The 23,462-nt window shown below is 51.1% G+C and overlaps 1 protein-coding gene across 3 annotated transcripts in view; it reads left to right on the top strand.

Annotated features, from left to right (window-relative positions):
- The window catches only part of PRICKLE2 (prickle planar cell polarity protein 2), a 352,714-nt gene that overhangs the window by 300,745 nt on the left and 28,507 nt on the right, over nt 1-23,462 (top strand). For all 3 annotated transcript variants that reach the window (XM_075998834.1, XM_075998833.1, XM_075998832.1), the window contains exons 3-6: nt 10,802-10,915; nt 14,139-14,276; nt 15,913-16,116; nt 17,155-17,341. In XM_075998834.1, coding sequence (XP_075854949.1) covers nt 10,802-10,915; nt 14,139-14,276; nt 15,913-16,116; nt 17,155-17,341 — 643 coding nt within the window. The remainder of the gene's footprint in view (nt 1-10,801; nt 10,916-14,138; nt 14,277-15,912; nt 16,117-17,154; nt 17,342-23,462) is intronic.

Genomic DNA, 23,462 nt, shown 5'->3' on the forward strand with positions numbered 1-23,462 from the left:
AAACGTAGTTTCTTTCTCCTCCACTGCAGGCAAATATGAGCTGAGCTGATGCCTCCCAGAAGTGGAGGGCCTTCTTTTGTCTTAAGTAAGAACCACTGACCTCCTAGAATGCAGTTTGACAACGACATACTGGCATAAGAAAGAGTTGTATTAAGGTTTGGGATGGAGGGTTTTTGTTGTTATTTCTCTTCTTCATGGAGAACTACAGGATGTTCAGTTCACACCCTCTGTTAACTTTTGAGAAGAGAGAACAAACACCTGCCCATACATTGATAATTTTGTGTTTTTTCAGTTCTACGTGTTGTCTGGGAGTTCAGAAAAGAAACAGGAAGGGAGAAAAGGAAAAGGTGGTGTGGAGAAAGCACAGAATTGGGGGGAGATGTAGGGAAGGCAGGTGGAAAGGACTAGGAGAGCAAAGAACTGAATAGTATGAAGTATGTGTCACGTGAGGTAGAAAACTTGGCTTAATGTGCTCTTTGCTAGAACCATCGAAGACAGGGGTAGAGTTAGACAACAGATGAATTGTCGTCGTAGCACTGGAAATGTTCTTTAGCTGTTTAGTCCTGTTTACAGCTCTTCTGCTCCTCTCTTTTCTTTTTTTTTTTTTTTTTACTTTTTAAAAGAGGATTTACCTGGGCAACTAACCATGTACGTTTCTGACAGCCGCATGCTGGCAGAAGGAGCTCATACATACTGCCTTATAAGAGCCAACTGGTCAGTTTTCAGGAATTTCATAAGTCAATTGTTAAATACAGCCATTATCAAAATATATGAACCTATAGCTAAATAAGTTATATTAAAAACAAAGGTAAATGCTCAAAATACATTATTGCCTAATTACCATATTTCACAAGTATCTGTGCTCTTGAGGGGTTTTTTTTGTTTTGTTTTTTTTTTTTTTTTTGGTCTATTATTGCTGTGTGGTGCAAATCCTTAATAGGATAGTATACTACTATGCATCTCTTCCCAGTCCCACATCCAATAATATCACGTCGATGGCTTGAAATCACACCTAGTGGGATTGTGTACCCCATGGAAATTGGCAAGTACTATAAATCAGTACTCGATTTGTTTTTGTTTTGTTTTTTTTGAGACAGAGTCTCGCTTTCTTGCCCAGGCTAGGGTGAGTGCCGTGGTGTCAGCCTCGCTCACAGCAACCTCCAACTCCTGGGCTCAAGCAATCCTCCTGCCTCAGCCTCCCAAGTAGCTGGGACTACAGGCATGCACCACCACGCCCGGCTCATTTTTTCTATATATATATTAGTTGGCCAATTAATTTATTTCTATTTACAGTAGAGATGGGGTCTCGCTCTTGCTCAGGCTGGTCTCGAACTCCTGACCTCGAGCGATCCGCCCGCCTCGGCCTCCCAGAGTGCTGGGATGACAGGCGTGAGCCACCACGCCCAGCCTGATTTATTGTTTTATTGAAGCTTTGCGGTGTTTTCGTCTGCCCCTTATGGCTTTCGCATTACTTTAACTTTGTATCGCAGTCCTTTGTCTGCCTGTCTCATCCCTCTCCCAGAGGATATCCGTCTTCTATCTCGGGAGGTTTCTCGTTTCATATGCGTGTCCGTTCCCCCGGCACTATCAACAGCTCTTTACAGGAGGTAGATTGTATCAGTCTGTCCAGCTGCTGTAACAAATAACACCACCACAGAGTAGTTGCTGTTGTCTCCGCTTCATACATGGAGACGTTGACTCTGTACTACAGATAGCAAATGGAAGATCCAGTATTTGAACCCAAACAATCCAACTCCAGTGTCGAAACACTCAACCACCGCAGGAACCCGCCCACCTGCTTTGTTTGTAGGTGGGTATGTGTGTTTGTTTTGTCTAAAGGCAATACTGAAACTGTTGCCAAAAAAAAAAAAAAAGTAAGCAACTGTTGGGAAATTCTGCAAAGCACGTCTTGATAAAATTGTGGTGGGGGAATGGTAGCTTTGTGTAATCGTAGCTTTGTGTGATCGTAGCTTAAATGGAAAGTGTTTAAAACCCAAGTTCTTCCATTTCTGGGACCTTTTCTTTCAGACGGGATTTAAAATAAATAACTGTCAGATAATGCTCCAAACTAAAGGGAAAAGTATTTGTTAACAGAGCATTGAAGTTTCCTATTCTAAATAAAAAACAAGGAAAACTAAAAAAGGTTGGAAAGAGAGCGAGCATTTGAGAGCTAACGGGCATAGGAGCAGAAGAACAACTTGTGTGATTTTGAATCAATATGATATCTGCTTAGGATGCAATGTGATTATTTTCCTTAATTTGTTGGAACAAAGTTAACTGCACTTGGAATAAATTATCTGCATTCTCACATAAATGGGCATTGTTTTTGTCTCGTCCTCTTAAAAAACCAGTGCTCTGACAGTTATTTTAAGCATTCTTCCCTTAGAGTCTCCTCCCCCATCCCAACCAGTAATCGTTGGTGAAAAAGCAAGTGCTTTTGGATGGAATGAAAAAAGCTCAGTGAATTTCACTTTGGTTCCTCCTGAAACCTCACCTGAGCATTCTCTGGCTGTATGTGCCTCTCTAAATCTTTTCATAAACCAGACAAGCAGAAAGATGAGCATGTATTCATTGAGCACTTATTGAGTACCTACTGCATGCCAGACCCTCTTCTGGAAGTAGACAGTGAACAAAGTCCCAGGTTGCTCACATTCTAGAGGAAGGAGAGAATTTAATGAACAAGTACCGTGTTTCCTCGAAAATAAGACCTCCCCATAAAATAAGCCCTAGCAGGATGTCTGAGCATGTGCGCAATAGAAACTCTACCCTGAAAATCAGCCCTAGTGCTGGGCGTGGCTATGAAAATAAGCCCTAGTGATGGGCGTGGCTATGAAAATAAGCCCTGGTGCTGGGCGTGGCTATGAAAATAAGCCCTGGTGATGGGCGGGGCTATGAAAATAAGCCCTAGTGATGGGCGTGGCTATGAAAATAAGCCCTAGTGGTGGGCGTGGCTATGAAAATAAGCCCTAGTGATGGGCGTGGCTATGAAAATAAGCCCTGGTGATGGGCGTGGCTATGAAAATAAGCCCTAGTGGTGGGCGTGGCTACGCAGCGCATCTGCACAACCCATGCATGTCGTCGAGGAGCAGGAAAGAACACGAGCAGCCCTTCTCATCTGCCCCGTGACAGCTCTAGTGCTCGACAGGAGAGATCGAGGCCAGTGGTTCTAAAGGAAACAGAGTCACAAGACATTCAGGATGGGATTCGGGGTTTGGAGAGTGAGGATGATGTTCCAGAAGAAGATGACTTCACTCTATTTGAATCAATGTAGATGGTTGTACCGTACTTAAACAAAATAACACATCCCCTGAAAATAAGCCCTAGGGCAGGTGTCCTCAAACTTTGTAAACAGGGGGCCAGGTCACTGTCCCTCAGACCGTTGGAGAGTGCGCACTGTGGGCCCGGGACGAGTCGGCTGCTAAGCAGGACAGGCAGCAGCGGCAAAAACACCCAGTGGCGGGCTGGATAAATGTCCTCGGCGGGCCGCATGTGGCCCACGGGCCGTAGTTTGAGGACCTCTGCCCTAGGGTGTCATCTTGAGGAAAAATAAATATAAGACCCTGTCTTATTTTCGGGGAAACACGGTAGATCATTTGTTGGTGACTGATAAATTCTTTCAAGACCAGGTTAAGGGTTTGTCAATTTCAGCACTATTGGCATTGGATTCAGATCGTGCTTTGTTGGGGTGGGGGCTGAGCTTGCCTTGTGGGAGGTTTGGGTGTAGTGAGGGCTTTGGCTTTGGATCAGAGCGGCGTGGGAGATCAGCCAGGGCTTGGAGCAGAGCCGGGTCCTTTCCTGGTTTATGTTTGAATAGAGTCGGGCTTGCTGGCAGACAGCAGAGAGCAGGGTGAGAGCCAGGGTGCAGAGGCGGCCATGGCCACGGTTCAGGCAAGCTCTTAGCCGTGGCCAGACCGGTCATGTGGCGTTGGTGGCAAGTGGCTGGATTCTGGATCTTTCTGGAACCTGCGTCTGCCGAGAGTCCCTGTTGAATTAATTGCACATAATCGAGTGCAAGCAAGCAAGCAAAAAGAAAAAGGAGTCTTGGAAAGAGCCTTCTTTGAGAATACCCCAAATGAGCTTTTATTTCTGATTCAGGTGCTGACCCTAGAGCAGAGCGGGATGGAGACAGGTTTAGGCATTTAGGTAGTAGACTGTGGCTTCCCAAATTACTTCCTGAGCAAAACCAATTAAAATGATAATTGGGGACTCGGGGGAGAAAAGGGAAGAAGCCAAACTTGGTAGGATGTCACCTCTTAAATGGCACTTAAGCTCCGTTGCTGGGAATGGAATTCTGAAAGGAGGGGCAAAGCCGCCCACCCCGCTTGCTCAGAGCTTCGGGGCTGATGCTCCTCGAGGTCCCCATCTGGGAGCCGGTGCCCACTTTTCCTAGAAAGCACCACGTGCTGCAAATTCGGGTGGTGTCTCTCATTTCTCTGTGTAGCCTACCATTGAAGATTCCCCGGGCGTGTTCCAGACATTGCCCCCCTCCACACTGGGGTAGACGAAACGAGGTTCCAGCCTTCTCAGACTGCACGTGGGAGAAAGGCCCCATCTTCCAATGAGTCCCTATTGAACATGGGCTTTTAAAAAAAAACCTTCTGAATATATATGCCAGCTCACTTCTGAGATGGCACTTGGGACATTTTTGTCTTTCCCTGGTGGCTTCGTGTTTGCCTTGTCCTGAAACCAGTGTTTTTCCCGGTGTGGTGGGAAGCGTTTGTTAAGAATGCGGAGTTTCGGGCTCCTTTTCAGACCCAGAGGGGTGAAAATGGCCATAATGTTCATTAAGGGCCTCGGATGATTCTAGAGTACGCCGATGTTTGAAAGCCGTGCCGTGTCGTTTAGGAATTGCATTCACTTCCTCGTAACAGACACCGTAAATAAAGAAATAGTTTCTTTCTCTTCCTACTAAAAGAAGTTCCCAGAGAGACAATCCAGGGTTTGTCTAATGGCTCCATGGTATAATTTAAAAAAAAAAAACACACACACACACAAAAAAAACAGGCTGCTAACTTTCTATCCTACCATCTTCATCCTATGCCTTCCATTGTTAAGGTTACTTCGTGGTACAAGAAGGCTGCTGGAGCTCCAGCCATTCTGTTTGCATTCCAGACAGGAAGCAGGAAGAAGGAGAAATGGACAAAAAGGGACCTTGGCCAACTGCTGGCTTCTTTAAAATAATTCTCCCAGGAGTTACACCCTTCCATGTCACTGGGCAAAATCTCTATGGCCACATGTAGCTACTGGGCAGGTGCCAGAGATATTGTTCTTGGCTGGGCATGTTGATGCTCTAAGTAAAATGATGGTATGCTTGTTAAGAAGAGGAACAAGGATGTGAGTGGGTAGCTGTCTCTGCCATAGCTTCCTACACCACCATGCCATGGTCTGGAGGAAGGACTGTCTAATTTGGAGAACATTTTTTACTTACTGTCAGTTCATTGTGGGTATCTGGGAGCTGTGTGTGGGTTGCGTTCCAGAGACTCCCAAAGGGAAATGTATTCATCAGGTCTGTGGTCGGCCACACGGACATAGGGAATCCACTGTATCTGGGATTTTTCCCTTCTTTCCAAGCCTTCTGCCAGTCTCTCTCTGTCTCTGTCTCTGTCCCCTTCCTCTCTCACCTCTCTCTCTCTCTTTCTCCTCTCTTCTCTCTCTCTCTTCTCTTTCTCTCCTCTCTTCTCTCTCTCCTTTCTGTCCTCTCTCTTCTCTTTCTTTCTCTCTCTCCCTCTCTCCTCTCTCTCCTCTCTCTTCTCTTTCTCTCCTCTCTTCTCTCTCTTCTCTCTCTCCTCTCTCTCCTCTCTCTTCTTTCTTTCTCTCTCTCTGTCTCTCTCTCTCTCCTCTCTCCTCTCTTTCTTTCTCTCTCTCTGTCTCTCTCTCTCTCTCCTCTCTCTCTCCTCTCTCCTCTCTCTCCTCTCTCTCTCTTTCTCTCTCTCCCTCTCTGTCTCTCTCTCTCTCTCCTCTCTCTCCTCTCTCTCTCTTTCTCTCTCTCCCTCTCTGTCTCTCTCTCTCTCTCCTCTCTCCTCTCTCTCCTCTCTTTCTCTCTCTCCTGTCTCTCTCTCTCTCCCTCCTTGATGAAGAAGGCCAAGAATCCACGGGGAACAGAGAGAGGGCGGAAGAGGGAGCCAAGTTCACAGGCGGCTCTACTGCTCACTAAGCGTGCGCTATCCGATCTGATGAGCCTGAATGCCGGCATCCAGGGGGTGGGGACGGTCCATGAAATACTGTATAAAAAAACCCTTCAGGCCTTAGGCTCACTCCGCAAATAAATAGTTCATCGATCCCTGCCTTCATTTCCCCGGTGAGTCACAATCGATTCTGACATTGGTCAAGAAAGTCTGCCTTCTCTCTTTTTTTTGGCTTCCTGCTCCAAGAAAAATAAGGATGCTTTTTACACTTGGAAAAATGCTCCTACCCAGAAACGTGAGCACTTTTGCCCGTAGGATTTCTTGGGGTTTTTTTGTTGTTGTTGTTGTAGCTGGTGGAATCTTCTGCTTAAATCCTACAGATCATATTGGGCAAGGTGGAAAAAAAAAAAAAAAAGAATCTTCTTCTTAATGGTATATCTAGAGGCAACTAAAAAATTGGGTGAGGTCCACCAAGTCCTCTCCCCTTGTCTGGGCTTCCCGGACCTTCTGTGCTTTCTTCCTCCTGGAGAGAATAAGACCCTTGTCCTTTGCCCTGTGACCACGTGGGGTGGGTGGTTGAGGGGACCCGGTCTCGGATGGCCGTGAAACCCACAAGTGTGGTCCCCAGACCAACCGCAGGGCCTGAGGAGGGGTTAGAAGTGTAAATTACAGGGCCACGCCCCAGGCCTACTGGATTAGAAATCTGTGTTTTAACCTTCCAGATGATTCTCTTTTTGGGGGGGCTAGAGTGCCGTGGCGTCAGCCTCGCTCACAGCAACCTCCAACTCCTGGCCTCAAGCGATCCTCCTGCCTCAGCCTCCCGAGTAGCTGGGACTACAGGCATGCGCCACCATGCCCGGCTCATTTTTTCTATATATATATATATATTTTTTAGTTGGCCAATTAATTTCTTTCTATTTTTAGTAGAGACGGGGCGGGGGGGGGGTCTCGCTCTTGCTCAGGCTGGTCTCGAACTCCTGACCTTAAGCGATCCTCCCACCTCGGCCTCCCAGAGTGCTAGGATGACAGGCGTGAACCCACCCCCTTCCAGATGACTCTAATGCAAACCATTGAGAACCACCACCATTCTAAATGAAGTTCTCTGCACCCTGCTTTAATTAGCATACTTTTTTAAAATTATTATTATTATTTTTAGCATGCTTTTCTTCCAAATGCAGAGTCATTATCTCTCCCTGGCCTCTCTCTCCCTGTCCGGGCAGAAATCTGATCAAATGTGCGGTTCCCTCTGACAAGCCCAGTCTTCCCATATAGGCTTTGCTTTGTAGACTTTGCTTGCACAATGACTAAAGCTCTCCCCATCCTTGAGATGCAGACGGAAGTCCCTGCCAAGCCTCCCTGCTGGTGACTCACGCTTACCTGAAGGCCTTCAGCTATTTCATTTGCATAAACCAGTTTATTGTGTTGGAAATGCTTTTTGTGCAAGGAAGGTGCAGCCAGTCTGACTTCACCCAGGGCAGAATCACAGGGACTCCTTTACCTGGAAATGTCTAACTGGAGCAGAGTTTCCAACATATTCAACAGACCCTACTGCTGAGGAAATGAGCTCGATCAACACACACAGGAAGAAAAATAAAATCATCCAGATACTGGGTCATAGCTAGGTAACGACCATCGTTGGCAAAATTCTATTTGATTTGATTATTTCCTCCCAAAAAAGGAGCAAGTGAAACACGTTGGGGCTAAAACGAGCAATCTGCAGGGATTTTTCAGGGATAGTGCCAACTTTGATTTTTTTTTTTTTTAGTGCCAGAAAATATACTCAATATTTTCCTGCTACCACCGCTGGTTCGGTTGGTGTTTGTCTTGGGGCTGTACTGTCGGTTATGATGGAGGATGGCAATGGAAAATGCGTGTGGCATTGTCGCCTCCAGCCAGAAAGTTCGGGAGACCTGCTTCTCCCGGCCCGTCCTCCATCTGTTCCTCCCCTTTGCTCCAGAAAACACTTGGCAAGCCCAAGCTCCTGAGCGCTAGGAGGAGACACAAAGCCAGCGTGAGAGGGGTCACTTTTTCGCCTGGACGGGAACAGGCTTGGAAGAGGACTGGAGGTCGCGAAGGATTGTTGGCATGCCAGGAGAGAGGATCGTTTGTCACTGGCGGTCCGTATTACTGAATTATAAAAGGTGACAAGGGATGTCCAGGCAAGACAGAGCCATGTCCCCAAAGAGCAGTCACTGCCTCCGTTGACTTGAGAATCCAGAGTCTCGGGGACGGACCCCAGCCACACACCAAGGAGCGTGTTGGCTCCGAGCTAGCGGTAGAGTTCTCCGTCCCTGCAGCTGGGCTCAGAGCAGGAGAAACGCGGCGTGGTCACCTTCCAGGGGCAGGTTCCACGTGCGGCCCCATCATACGCCCTGCGGGATTTCTCAAGAAGACACCATGCCCTCACAACGATCTTCCGCCTATTCCCCCCCTGAAATCAAACTAGCTGTGTGATAGCATTATATATATATATATACACATATGTTCCTTGCAACCTGTATTTTTCTTGCGTAGACTAACCCGACAGGCAGCTCCCAGGGCTGCGTCTCTCTCTCTCAGAGCCAACGGTGCCGCCGCACATCTCGAAATGGGAGGAAGGCCAGGAAGCATCTAGATCTTTCCATTGGGTGGGACGGGCCTGACCGGGTCATGCAGTTACCGTTCTTGTATCCGTGTCGCTCACGGTCGCCGAGGACCCCGTGCTTTGAGTACACTCCCATTTGATGGCCGCCACCTCCTGGCGAACCTTCTGGAAAGTTCTGGAACTTGCCGGGGAGCCTAGAGACGGGAAATGGCAGGGCCAGGCGTGGTGGGGGGCGGGATCTACCTGGCCAGGCTGGGTTGGCGGGTGCAGGGAAGGCTCCACCGTGGTGGGCCAGCCTCACTGGAGAGGGCTTGGGTCGAGCCACCAATTCAGAAGGGCTCTCGGGGACAGTGGGCAGAGGGGCGTGTGAGCCACAGCAGGCGACCGAGGGGAGCCCGAGTCGAGCTCAGGTTAGGCCCTACGTCTTCAAGCATCCATGCAGTGACCTGTCTCCTATTAGCAACGGTCCCTACCGTTCTGTGACTAGGACGGGACTCGCGAGAATGACAGAGGGACATGGGAACAGGGCGTGCCTGCCAGCAGTCTTCCCAGACAGAAGAGCCCGTTCCCGCAGAGTCCAACGAGACGTAGGGGACGGCGACCCCCCACCCCCGCCCTGGGGACAGAGAGGTGGACCCTACGTCTCTGATGGGACAGTTGCCGGCTTCCAATCCCAAGCTCACTTACGACCGGGGCCTTTATTTCTTCTCAGAGAGAGCTTGGCGATGTGCGGGCGGCCTCCAAAACCCAGAGCCGTCCCTTTCTGTCCCCCCCTTCCCCGGGGCGTGGCTGTCTGCCAGGTGGCTCGAGGATGGGGTCTCGGGGAGCCTGCGAGTCCAGGACAGGCACTCTGTCGGCGGTCGCTTTTAGGGTCTGACGAAAAGGATGCCAGGATGGCGCTCAGTGGCGGGTGCTTGCCATCTTAGTTATGAAAATAAGGACGGCCTTCGCATGTTCTAAGGCCTTGTCACCGCAGAGCCTTTCCCCCCTCTCTCTTGCGACACTTAAGACTTAGTTTCTAGAGATCAAAGTAGACGGAGCTGTCGCGACCCTTCACCCCAGCGTCCCCCAAAACACGTGTGCCTATCCAGGCGTCCCCAGATGCACAGGAATCCGACCACATTTGTGGAGTGTAACCAGCGTGGTGGATTTGGGGACCCCCAGTCTGCAGATCTCCATTCGGTCGAATAAATGTGCCTTGTTTTGCAAGAGTTGGCCATGATGCTAAGTAAGATACTTGGAAGTATTTTCCATGATGTCATCAAGCTTGTGCAATTTTTTTTTTAATTTTTTGGCTCTCCTATATGATAGCGCACACCTTCTGTTTTGGTTCGATTTTTTTTCTTCCTCTAGGTTTGTGCATAGATGGATGATAGAATGTTTGTCTTCTTTTCTTGGGCAACGTGAGGTGCTTCCTGCTCTCCCCCGTTGATGTCAGGGTTGAGCGAGCCCCATACGGTACAGGAACACGTCTTAACCGTGGTGTCAGCAGGAAGGTTCTAGAACGTGCACGAGTCCTCGTGTTCATGGCAATGTTTCAGGACACGCTCTGCGTCCCAGATTTACTGAGTTTATTTCTGACGGCTGTCAGCCGCTGGCATGCCTCACACCTGGCTCCACACCCGGAGGGCTTTTGGCGTGGGTGGAGGCTCAGGTGCCCGGGAATTTGCCAGATGCCAAAGACTGGCATCTCGGGGGCAGGCGCTGACTTATCCCGTTGGCGAGCGAGGCATGTTGCACGCCGGAGACCAAGAGAGAGAAAATGGTAAAAAGCCAGCTCTCGGGGGAGTCTGCAAGAAAGCCGTACCCTCCGGGTTCGCCAGAGTGTTCGCTGGATTCTCTTTTTCTAGGAAAATGCAAGAGAGGCTTTATTTTTCCCTTGCAGAGAGAGAGGGGAAAATGCAAGACACGGGGGATTTGCTTGGGTCTTTCTTTAGGGATGAATTTCTCTGCTTGCTGTAAGGATCTCTTCTGCTTTGGAGTTTCAGGAGGGGCCGGGGCTGCAGGAGGCGTTTGCACCCTGCTGGGTGGGATGGGGGGACCGGCGTGGTTTGAGTGACGGGCAAGTGACCCGGGTGCTTTCGGCCCCCAGGTTCACCAGTACTACAGCTGTCTCCCCGAAGAGAAAGTACCTTACGTCAACAGCCCCGGAGAGAAACTGAGAATCAAGCAGCTGCTGCACCAACTCCCGCCCCATGACAACGAGGTAAGGGACCCGGCCGGGGGCTCACGAAGACTTCTTTCTTTCAGAAACCTTCTGCAAATTGTCACCTTTTTCATAGTCAGAGGGCTGTGTGGTCCACGAGAGTGCCAGCAAAAAAAAAAAAAGCCTGGCAATTTATTTTAGGTTTTTAGCTTCCTTAATTAGAGCCAGAAGAAACTGGCCAACCCCTCGCTTCTAGAAAGTTCTGCAGAAAAAGCAGAGTCTCGTTATGACCTGGACCAAAAACCTCTTTGCTATTTGGGGGGGTCACCAGGGAGCTCTGAAATTGACAACAAGTTCAAGTTCAAGTTTTCTTCCTTGATGGAGAATGTGCCTGCCACGAGGGCTGCCCGCATATGTGTTAGAGAGATGATCGAAATTTCTCCAGGCCCTGCAAAAAAAAAAAGGGGGGGAGGGGAAAAAAAATTCAACCCTCTTGAATTTTCAGCGTCATTTCATATTAAATGAGCGTGCAGGTTTTCCGCATTGCTTGCAGTAGAAGTTACACGTGCAGACGCAAAACTCTGAACACGTGTGTTCTTGTCATGGTAAAGTCCGGCTTGTCGTTTGCACTGTTTGAAGGTGTGGCCAGCAAAAATGTCCTTTTTCTCTGAACCCAGAAACGTGGCCCAGTCAGCCGGCATTTCTACCTTGGAAACCAAATTGATCATAAAGGGAAATTTGTGAACATGCTTTTCAAAGGCCACCACGCCGGAAGGGATTAGGCTTACAAACTGGGAATTAATTTTTTACTCATCAGGTAATTTTTAAGGTGGAATTAAACTGTCTGCTTCGATTGCATTTAAAACAAAAATGTGTGATTTTACATTGAAAGGAGAAATAACCGCTTTTGAGAGCTGGACACCAACTTTCTACCAACTCCTTCAATCTCCAAGCTGGGTCCCATCAGCTCAATCCCAAGGGAGATGAGTGGTTTTTTTTTTTGTTGTTTTTTTTTTTTTTTTTACTCTTATCTTTCCACATTTTAATAAAAGGGGATCATTTGAGAGCCTCGAAAATACATTTGGGTAAGCGGGACAAAAACGTAAAGCAAATCCCTCGAAGAAAGCTCTGATTCTCTCTCCTGCCCTCTTGCTTATTTCAGTCTTCGTAAAACAAACATAAATAATGCTTTCTCCCTTAAACCTGAGAGCAGGCATTGTAACCTAATGCCCAGGTATCTCATTTGCAAGTGAAAAATGCGGGTTTTTACAAGCAAGGAGGGGTGTGTCCGCCTTTGAAAATCTGTTCATAAAATGGCAGTGGCATGACCAAATATCCTGGGATATTGAGGTCCCTGCAGTTCTCCCTCTGGGACATTTATTTACATGAAGACCTTTTTTTTTTTTCTTTCTTTCTTTTTTTTTTTTTTTTTTAACTCTTTTTACTCCCTACAGGGAAGTGATTGGCTCTTCCCTGCCTCTAGTGGTTTGTTCTGCTTCTGGTTTTAACTGGAGTTTTCATAAAAAGAGACAGCATTCGAATTTCAGCTTATTATTGGTGGGAATTCAGCACGTGTGACCCAGCGGGCAGATTTGATCATTTTCGATGGCCCTTTTGAGTACAAAGGGCGATTGTGATTCTAAAGCAAATATTTGACCACCCCCTTTGTCACCCAGATACGGCGATGTTGATATATACAGCTGGCGCTGGTTTCTGAGGTCCGCCCCTAACCATCTGAGTGACAAATTATCTGAGCAACTCAGTTACCCTTTCTGGCATCCAGAGTGCTCCAGAGTGAGACAGGAGGTGGAATTAGGACCAGGTTTCCCGAAGTGTGGGATATATGTGACTTTGAGTGAGACAAGGACATGGCAGAAACTAAAGTCAAACCACGTCGTGAGAGAGTTGCTCCCTTTAATTTTTTTTATTTTTATTGTTTTATTCTTTTGTGACAGAGTCTCACTCTGTTGCCTGGGGCTAGAGTGAGTGCCGTGGCGTCAGCCTCGCTCACAGCAACCTCAAACTCCTGGGCTCAAACGATCCTCCTGCCTCAGCCTCCCGAGTAGCTGGGACTACAGGCATGCGCCACCATGCCCTGCTAATTTTTTCTCTATATATATATATTTTTCGTTGGCCGATTAATTTTTTTCTATTTTTAGTTGTTTGGCTGATTTCTTTCTATCTATAGTAGAGACGGGGTCTCGCTCTTGCTCAGGCTGGTTTCGAACTCCTGACCTTGAGGCAGGGGTCCTCAAACTTTGTAAACAGGGGGCTGGTTCACTGTCCCTCAGACCGTTGGAGAATGCGGTGCACATTCCACACATGCGCACTGGGGGCCCGGGACCAGTCGGCTGCTAAGCAGGACAGGCAGCGTGGAGGGCAGGATAAATGTCCTCATTGGGCCGCAGGTGGCCTGCAGGCTGCAGTTTGAGGATGCCTGCCTTGAGCGATCCTCCCGCCTCGGCCTCCCAGAGTGCTAGGATTACAGACAGGAGCCACCGCGCCCGGCCTACTCCCTTTTAAATTGTATTTCACTCCTTGTGAGAGAGTATTTGAATAACCAAGGAGGAAATTTCAGCCTCGTGCTAGCGGGAGTCCCCCCTCTCTAACTCATGCTAGTCTCCACGCTTAAGCAGGACATCGGGGAACCTCCTACACGCAGAGGGGCCAGCTAGAATCCAAGAGCCTGGTTTCCTTCTCGCTCTACTTGGTTGTATAGCAACCTTCTGTTTTTCTGCAGGTGAAGTTGGTTTTCCATTTATAGTCATGATATACTTTCTTTTTAAATAAATGCATTCAAGTTTCAAAAAACAAAGTGAGTCAGTATTAAAAACAGCGTTCAGTAAATAATAGTTTGAGACTATAGCAGAATTTCCAAGGTGTGCATAAATAAATAAGAGGAGAGAATGGAAAATACTGGATTGAAATGTCTTTGGTGTTCCCCACCGATATTCTGAGGGTTTCTGTGTTTAACAAGAAGGAAAATATCTTTTGCTTGGGGTCGGCTCAGCCAGGGCTCGGCGGGCAGCCTCTTTGCCCTGTCGCACCCAGAAAACACACAGGGACTTCTGTGCAGCCCCGCACGTGCCTCTGGGCCCACTCCTCAGGCTCTTGCCTTTGTTTCCCTATTTTTTTCCAAAGTGAGACATGAGAACAGAGGCTGTGAGCCTCAAGTTCAAGTTCAGGCCAAGGCTATACGAAAAAGCCAATGGGAGTGTGCTTAGCGAGAAAGCTCAGAGCGCGGGCGACTCCCTGCATGCCCTTCTCCTCCGTGTCTGCCCAGGTTCGCTACTGCAACTCTTTGGACGAGGAAGAGAAGCGGGAGCTGAAGCTGTTCAGCAACCAGAGGAAGCGCGAGAACCTGGGCCGGGGGAATGTCAGACCCTTCCCGGTCACCATGACAGGGGCGATTTGCGAACAGGTGAGCGTGGATTCAGGCATTGTGAAGTGGCATGGCTCCCGCGTCCTGCCGTTTGTTTAGTCACTCGACGATCGTTTTTATTGAGCGCTTACTATGTGCCAGGCTCGATCCCAGGGCTTGGACATGACAGCACCGAACAAAAGACGCGAAGGCTTGGTCTTGCCCTTCTAAGGGGTTATGTTCTTAGGGGAGGAAGCCGAACGATAAATCTAATCAGCAAAATAGGAAAAAAATAATAATAATACAGCAGGGAATGGAGCCAGGAGGCACTGGCATGTGGGGAGGCTGCAATTTAAGGTAAATTTTGGGGAAGACCCCGCTCAGGAGGTAGCATTGGAGCAAAGACGTGCACGCAGCCTGCTGCCTTCCCCCTGGGACCTCCCTGAGTAGAATAGTCTAGATTTGCTCCTTCCCCTGCCTGTAGAGTGTTCTGGGCACTGTCGGGGAGGATGTCAAAGGCGGAAGGGTGGGAATCCGGCTCTCCGGGGTTCGCCCTGCCCCAGCTCTCACCTGCCAAAAGCTTTCTGGTGTTGATCGTCCTTTCTGGGCACGTCTCTAAGTCCTGCTGGTTTTTGAACAGCCCCGTCGAACTCTGTAGGCTCTGGGTAGACCCACCAGGCTCTGAAGCTGCCGTGTTTCCCCAAAAATAAGACAGGGTTTTATATTTATTTTTCTTCCAGAAGACACCCAAAAGGGCTTATTTTCAGGGCTTGTGTTATTTTTTTGTTAACTGCGGTACAACCATCTACATTGAGTCAAATCTAGTTAAGTTGTCTTCTTTTGGAACATCCTCATCACTCTCCAAACCCCAAATCCCATCCTGAATGTCTTGCGACCCTATTTCCTTTAGAACCACTGGCTCTGATCTCTCCTGTCGAGCACTAGAGCTCTCACGGGGCAGATGAGAAGGGCTGATCGTGTTCTTTCCCACTCCGCCACAACATGCATGGGTTGTGCAGATGCGCTGCGTAGCCACGCCCATCACTAGGGCTGATTTTCATAGCCACGCCCATCACTAGGGCTGATTTTCATAGCCACGCCCAGCACTAGGGCTTATTTTCATGGCCACGCCCACCACTAGGGCTTATTTTCATAGCCATGCCCATGACTAGGGCTGATTTTCATAGCCACGCCCATCACTAGGGCTGATTTTCATAGCCACGCCCATCACTAGGGTTTATTTCCATAGCCACGCCCATCACGAGAGCTTTTTCCGGGCTAGGGCTTCTATTGCGCACATGCTTAGACATCCTGCTGGGGCTCATTTTATAGGGAGGACTTATTTTTTGGGTAGGGTTTCTATTGTGCAAATGCTTAAAACTCCTGCTAGAGCTTATTTTATGGGGGGGGGCTTTTTGGGGGGTAGGGTTTCTACTGCGCACATGCTTAGACATCCTAGTAGGGCTTATTTTATGGGCGGGTTATTTTGGGGGAGACACGGTACTTGGGGCCTTTGCAAAGCAGGGCGGGGAGGGCAGAGGAGCCGGCCTGCCCTCGTGGGAGGCCCCTGGCCCGGGACTCCGGGCGGAGTGACGCCCAGCAGAGGGACCCCGGCCACCAGCTGTGGGGACAGCCGTGGCCCTGTGCGTCCCTCGCGGGCGGCCGGTGCGCACCTGTCTCTCTGCTTGCCTCGCAGTGCGGGGGCCAGATCAGCGGAGGGGACATCGCGGTGTTCGCGTCGCGCGCGGGCCACGGCGTCTGCTGGCACCCGCCCTGCTTCGTGTGCAGCGTGTGCGGCGAGCTGCTGGTGGACCTCATCTACTTCCACCAGGACGGCAAGATCTACTGCGGCCGCCACCACGCCGAGTGCCTGAAGCCCCGCTGCGCCGCCTGCGACGAGGTCGGAGGGGACCCGGGGCGGGGCCGCCCCACCCCTACCCCCCACCCCTACCCCCGCCCCCCTACCCCCACCTCCACCCCTGCCTGCCCGCCCCCTCCCCCACCCGCCTGCCCCCGCCCCCTCTCACGCCACACCTGCTCCTGGCCCCCTGGCTTCCCCGCAGCCAGGGCAACCACCAGCCACGCCACCCTCCTGCGTTGACCCTGAGAGAGAGAGAGAGACAGACAGAGAGAGACAGAAAGAGAGGGAGGGAGAGACAGAGAGAGAGGGAGGGAGAGACACAGAAAGAAGGAGGGAGAGAGAGACACAGAGAGGGAGAGAGAGAGAGACAGAGAGAGAGGGAGGGAGAGAGAGACAGAGAGAGGGAGAGAGAGAGAGACAGAGAGAGAGGGAGGGAGAGAGAGACAGAGAGAGAGGGAGGGAGAGAGAGACAAAGAGAGAGGGAGAGTGAGAGACAGAGAGAGACAGAGAGAGAGACAGGGAGAGAGACAGAGACAGGGGGAGAGAGAGACAGGGAGAGAGAGACAGAGAGAGAGAGAGACAGAGAGAGAGAGACAGGGAGAGAGAGAGACAGACAGAGATAGAGACAGAGACAGAGAGAGAGAATGAATGAGAAAGGGAAGCCCCACCCTGGCCCCATCCCAGCAGTTTCTATAGCCAGCAGCAGGGGTCCTCCAACTCTATTTTTTTTGTGTGTGAGACAGAGTCTCACTCTATTACCCGGGCTAGAGTGAGTGCTGTGGCATCAGCCTAGCTCACAGCAACCTCAACCTCCTGGGCTCAAGCGATCCTCCTGCCTCAGCCTCCCGGGTAGCTGGGACTACAGGCATGAGCCACCATGCCCGGCTAATTTTTTTCTATATATTTTTAGTTGGCCAATTAATTTCTTTCTATTTTTAGTAGAGACGGGGTCTCGCTCTTGCTCAGGCTGGTCTCGGACTCCTGACCTCGAGCGATCCTCCCTCCCTGGCCTCCCCGAGCGCCCCGGCTGTCACGGCCGGGCCCTCGAGGCTGACGGTCTGGCTCTCCCGTGTGCAGATCATCTTTGCGGACGAGTGCACGGAGGCCGAGGGCCGGCACTGGCACATGAAACACTTCTGCTGCTTCGAGTGCGAGGCCGTGCTGGGCGGCCAGCGGTACATCATGAAGGAGGGGAGGCCCTACTGCTGCCACTGCTTCGAGTCCCTGTACGCGGAGTACTGCGACAGCTGCGCCCAGCACATAGGTGAGCCGCCCTCCGTGCCCAGCGCTCCCACTCGCGGTGTCTTTGGTTGCAAGTGGTATAACCTGACTCACACTAGCTCGAGCGAAAAAGCGGGAATGTCTTAGATCAATCGTGTTACTGGAAAGGCCAGAGAGGAAGCTGGCTTCAGGTAGGGATGGATCAAGGGTTCAAACAAAATCTCGTTTTTTGTTTGTCTGTTTGTTTGTTTCTCCGTGTCTCAGCTCAGTTTGCCTTCCGTGGGCCTCATTTGGGAACAGGCTACTTTGACATGGTGGCCAAGATGACCCACTAGTTATGCCTGGTACTAGTGCTTAAATTCTCCAAAAGGAGAGAGAGAGATTGCGTGTCTTCCGGTTTCGAAGTCGGTTCCTCCGAGTAAGAATCTTATCAGCCCTGCTTTGGTGATGCTCAGCCCCACACCCAAGGGTAGAACCAGTCTCAGAAGGAAAATACGAGGGGACAATATAAACTGACGCCTTCCGTAGTCTCCTTGGAAAAATGTCCGGGAGCAGCAAAGAGAAGAACCAAAGAGATCCTCTTGGTAGCAAGAGATAGTCTAAGTAACCAGATGGCTCTGCTAAACTTGCCTTTAAAAAAAAATTAGCAAAAGCCACCCCAGGCAAATGCAAAGCAAACAAACCTCAAATAGCTCAAAAGAAAGCTGTTATTAATTCCCCAGGCAAGCAGCAGGTCCGAGACGGTGGAAATGATTTTCCCTTTGCAAATAGCCAATTCGTTCAACCCTTCAACGCTGTCCCGGATCATGCCGCTTATGGCTTCTTCATTCAACAGGGCTTTTCTGGCACCTTGGGAATAAGCCAACGTTTAAAAAAATAAAAATAAAAAAAAGTGGATCACCCCATGGCTTGAGCAATCCCAGGAAGTGTGTTCGGAAGCTGCCAACTTCTTACCTCTAGTGAGATGTGGAAATAATGTATTTGGCAGCCCCCTTTTATTTTTTTATTTTTTATTTTTTTTTAAGACAGAGTCTCACTCTGTTGCCCGGGCTAGAGTGAGTGCGGCAGCGTCAGCCTCGCTCACAGCAACCTCAAACGCCTGGGCTCAAGCGATCCTCCTGCCTCAGCCTCCCGAATAGCTGGGACTACAGGCATGCGCCACCATGCCTGGCTAATTTTTTCTATATATATTTTTAATTGGCCAGTTAATTTCTTTCTATTTTTAGTAGAGACGGGGGTCTCGCTCTTGCTCAGGCTGGTCTCGAACTCCTGAGCTCAAACGATCCTCCCGCCTCGGCCTCCCAGAGTGCTAGGATGACAGGCGGGAGCCACCGCGCCCGGCCTTGGCAGCCCCTTTCAAGGTTTTACTGAGACCAGAAAGAAGTGGCTTTGTCTCCCTGGTTCGTCAGGGGTGATGTGTTCAAATGACCAGCCAGTATTTGGAGAGCCCTGGGTGCGGATCAAAGTCCCAGCTTTGTGGGGAAAGCGCCTACTGTGTGCTCGGCGGTGGTTTTGCATTGAGCAGGCCTGGCCCCCGCACTCAGGCCTGTTCCTGCCAGGCCTGTCCGAGCTGGAGTTCGTCACCCAGGGCGTAGCTCTGCTCCGAAGACCCTAGTCCTCCTCCTCTGGGGGTTGGCAGTGATCAGTCCCTTTTTCCCCCGAACCCTGAAAACCTCACCCCTCCCACAGCCTGACGCCTCAGCCATGCACCCGTTTCTCACGGGACACTGGAGCAGCTAGACCTTTCGTGCTAAGAGTTAGGAAAGGGGGCTCGATTGTGCCAGGTGGCTGGACAGGTGAGGGCGGGGCGGGAGGGGACCGGTGTCAGGGAGAATGGTGCAACCTTGTTGCACCGCTCACCGGTCCTGGATTCGAGTCCCGCAGGTAAACGCTTGCTCTCATGCAAGGGGCTGAGCGTGCAGAAACTTAGACCCTTGCGACGACACTACTCCCTTGCCATTAGCATTTCTATTTTTTTCTGTCTCTTTCTACACCTGTCCAGAAGCTAGCACTTTACAGGGGTCCTCAAACTTTTGAAACAGGGGCCAGTTCACTGTCCCTCAGACCGTCGGAGGGCCGGACTATAGTTTAAAAAAAAAACAAACTATGAACAAATTTCTATGCACACTGCACATATCTTATTTTGAAGTAAAAAAAAAAAATGGGCAAAAACACCCACATGCGGCCCGCGGGCCGTAGTCCGAGGACGCCTGAGTCTTAGAGTCTTCGCTCAGCGCCCGGGAGAGAGACAAGTCGGTCTCTGCGTGTTGCAATGGCACGCACACGCCTCGTGTGGCGCCCGGTGCCCGTCCCTTTCTCTCGGCTCCTGTCTGTCCAGGACCCTACTGGCATTCCCTCCTCCGCCTCTTCCATGCATGAAGAGGCGCCAGGTGCTGTGCCAGCACAGGGGACCGCTGTGGCCGCGGTCTGCTGCCGCTGTGGCCAAAACACCGTCCCTCCTGACAGCAGGCCGGGTGCGGCGGCTCACGCCTGTCATCCCAGCACTCTGGGAGGCCAAGGCGGGAGGATCACTCGAGGTCAGGAGTTCGAAACTAGCTCTGAGCAAGAGCGAGACCCCGTCCCTACTATAAATAGAAAGAAATTAATAGGCCAACTAAAAATATATAGAAAAAACTAGCCGGGCATGGAGGTGCATGCCTGTAGTCCCAGCTACTCGGGAGGCTGAGGCAGGAGGATCGCTTGAGCCCAGGAGTTGGAGGTTGCTGTGAGCGAGGCTGACGCCACGGCACTCACTCTAGCCTGGGCAACAGAGCGAGACTCTGTCTCAAAAAAACAAAAAACAAAAACGTGATTGCATGGACAGGGGAGGGGCGTGCCGTGCACATCACAGACCCTCAGTCTCGGGGCGCTTCCCCTCCCAGCAGACGGTGCAAACGTTCTGCGTTTACACAGTCGCTCCAAGCAGACCCACCCCCCTTTGGGACCGCCGTTGCTATGGCAACGCTGCAGCGTCAACAGCCCTGTGAACAGAGCCAGGCGGTGTAGACACGTGCACACACAGGGCCCCGGAGAAGCTCTTAAAGAGCTCAGAGGGGGATGGGAGGAGCGCGTGGATGTGGGACGGCAGAGCCCTTTCCAGATGTGCGGGGTTCGGGCGCAGTTGTCAGCAGGTGCGATCGGGGCCACCTCCCGAGTCACGGCCCGCCCTCCCTCCCAGCCCGTCCCCACTCCCAGCCCATCCTTGCAAGAGCCGGCCGGGCTGCAGGGCGTGTGAGCGTGCTTCCTGGCTGAGGCGTGGGGACGCGGCTGGTGGCGGGCAGGCTGCACGCAGGGACGGGACGTCCAGTGCACCCCCGGCTTGCGTGGGGACGGCCACCTCCACCCCTGGGATGCTGTGCAGGGCAGGAGCGCGGGGAAGGGGCCAGGGGTGCCCGCGTGAGCTCTCTGCACTCCCGACATGTGAGAGAGGGAGGGGAGAGGAGGGGAGGTGGCGGAGGGGAGGGGACACCGAGCAGCGCGCCGGTTCTTCTTTGGACTGTGCCGTTGTAAGCAGCGACCCCCAGCAAGGAGGGCACGGCCTTTCAGACCTCAGACCTCAGACCCAGCAGTCAGCGGGCCAGGGTCTCAGCTCCGTCTGCCCATGAGCTCGGGAATCCTCACAGCTGCCCTGAGGAATAAGTACCCCCTCCCCCTCTTTCCCCCTCCCCCTCTCCTCTCTAAGAGTCGAAATCCGATTTTCTCTTTCCCACCGTCTTGCTCTGCTTGGGCTGCCGGAACAGATTAGCGCAGACTGGGTGGGTCACCAACAACAGACAGAAACCTCTCGCTCTTGGTTCTGGAAGCTGGGAAGTCCAAGGTCAAGGCCGCGGTAGATTTGGTGGCAAGTGAGGGCCCGGTCAGTTCCTGCTGCCTTGTTTTTTTGTGTTTTTTTGAGATAGAGTCTCACTCTGTTGCCCAGGCTAGAGTGAGTGCCGTGGCGTCAGCCTCGCTCACAGCAACCTCAAACTCCTGGGCTCAAGCCATCCTGCTGTCTCAGCCTCCCGAGTAGCTGGGACTACAGGCATGCGCCACCATGCCCGGCTAATTTTTTCTATATATTTTTAGTTGGCCAATTAATTTCTTTCTATTTATGGTAGAGACAGGGTCTCGCTCTTGTTCAGGCTGGTCTCGAACTCCTGACCTCGAGCAATCCGCCTGCCTCGGCCTCCCAGAGTGCTAGGATGACAGGTGTGAGCCACCGCGCCCGGCCCCTGCTGCCTTGTAGCCGGGTGCTCACACGGCAGAAGGACAGTCGAGCTCCCTTAGGTCTCTCTGATGAGGACACTCAGCCCATGCAAGGGCCTCTCATGACCTGGCCCCTCCCACAAGGCTCCACCGCCCAATGCCATCGCCTCTCGGTTCAGGGTTTCCACTTGGGAGTTTGGGGGCAGACCCTGGCATCGGCTGAGCTGCCGCGGTGACCTGCCCATCGGAAGGACAGACGCTGGGGATGGGATTCGACCCACCTGTCCGTTCAGTAGACAGAGAGGCTGTATCATGCACCAGGCCACGCTCCAGGTCCTGGAGATGCCGCAGAGACTAACTACTGTGTCATCATAGCACTTCCGGGAAATAACAAACACACACACACACACACACACACACACACATGGTCATGCAATGCAAAGCAGTGCTGAATTTCCCCCAAAATTAGACAGGGTCTTATATTTATTTTCCCTCAAGAAGACACCCTAGGGCTTATTTTCAGGGGATGTGTTATTGTTTTTAAGTACGGTACAGCCATCTACATTGATTCAAATAGAGTGAAGCCGTCGTCTTCTGGAACATCATCATCACTCTCCAAACCCCGAATCCCATCCTGAATGTCTTGCGACTCTATTTCCTTTAGGACTACTGGCCCCAATCTCTCCTGTTGAGCACTAGAGCTGTCATGGGGCAGATGAGAAGGGCTGCTCGTGTTCTTTCCCACTCCGCCACGACATGCATGGGTTGTGCAGATGCGCTGCGTAGCCACGCCCATCTCTAGGGCTTATTTTCATAGCCACACCCATCACTAGGGATTATTTTCATAGCCACACCCATCACTAGGGCTTATTTTCATAGCCACGCCCACCACTAGGGCTGATTTTCATAGCCATGCTCACCACCAGGGTTTATTTTCATAGCCACGCCCAGCACCAGGGCTTATTTTCATAGCCACGCCCAGCACTAGGGCTTATTTTCATAGCCACGCCCAGCACTAGGGCTTATTTTTGGGGTAGGGCTTCTATTGTGCACATGCCTAGACATCCTGCTGGGGCTCATTTTATGGGAAGGTCTTATTTTCGGGGAAACATGCTGGGAAGAAAATGCCACATGTTGGGGGGCAGTGTGGGGGACAGCCGCCGTCAGGGTGGGCAGGAAGACTTCTCAGAGGAGCTGGCTTTGGGGCAGACCCTTAATCAGAGTGAGGGAGACAGTAGCAATGTCGTGTTTGGGAACAAGACTTGCTGGGTGCAGACCTTGAGTCTGGTTCCTCGTTATATTAACTTAAGACAAATTACTGAACCTCGTAGACCTCTACTTTCTCTTGTGAAAAATGGCAATATCAGAAACCTACCTTAGGCCGGGCATGGTGGCTCACGCCTGTCATCCCAGCACTCTGGGAGGTCGAGACGGGAGGATCGCTCGAGGTCAGGAGTTCAAAACCAGCCTGAGCGAGAGCAAGACCCCTGTCTCTACTGAAATTAGAAAGAAATTAATTGACCCACTAAAAATATATATAGAAAAAATGAGCCGGGCATGGTGGCGCATGCCTGTCGTCCCAGCTACTACTTGGGAGGCTGAGGCAGGAGGATCGCTTGAGCCCAGGAGTCTGAGGTTGCTGTGAGCTAGGCTGACACCACGGCACTCGCTCTAGTCTGGGCGACAGAGCGAGACTCTGTCTCAAAAAATAAATAAATAAGTAAATAAATAAACGTGCCTTAAACACTTGAGCGATCAAATGAGTTTGCATGTAGAAACTTCTTGTAGCAGGGGGTTGCCATGTGTCACGTTGCCATGGTGGCTGTGTCTCTGGGGGGACGGGTCCCAGGCTGTGGCTTCGCTGGTAGGACGAGGGGTTCGGCTCTCCTAACGGGACCCGAATCCCATTTTCATGGGGACCCGGGTGTTGGTTTGGCGACAGTTTTTCTCTGTCCCGTGTGGAATTCTGATGTGTGTTT

The sequence above is a fragment of the Microcebus murinus genome, chromosome 30, assembly GCF_040939455.1.
Source record: "Microcebus murinus isolate Inina chromosome 30, M.murinus_Inina_mat1.0, whole genome shotgun sequence".
NCBI lineage: Eukaryota > Metazoa > Chordata > Mammalia > Primates > Cheirogaleidae > Microcebus > Microcebus murinus.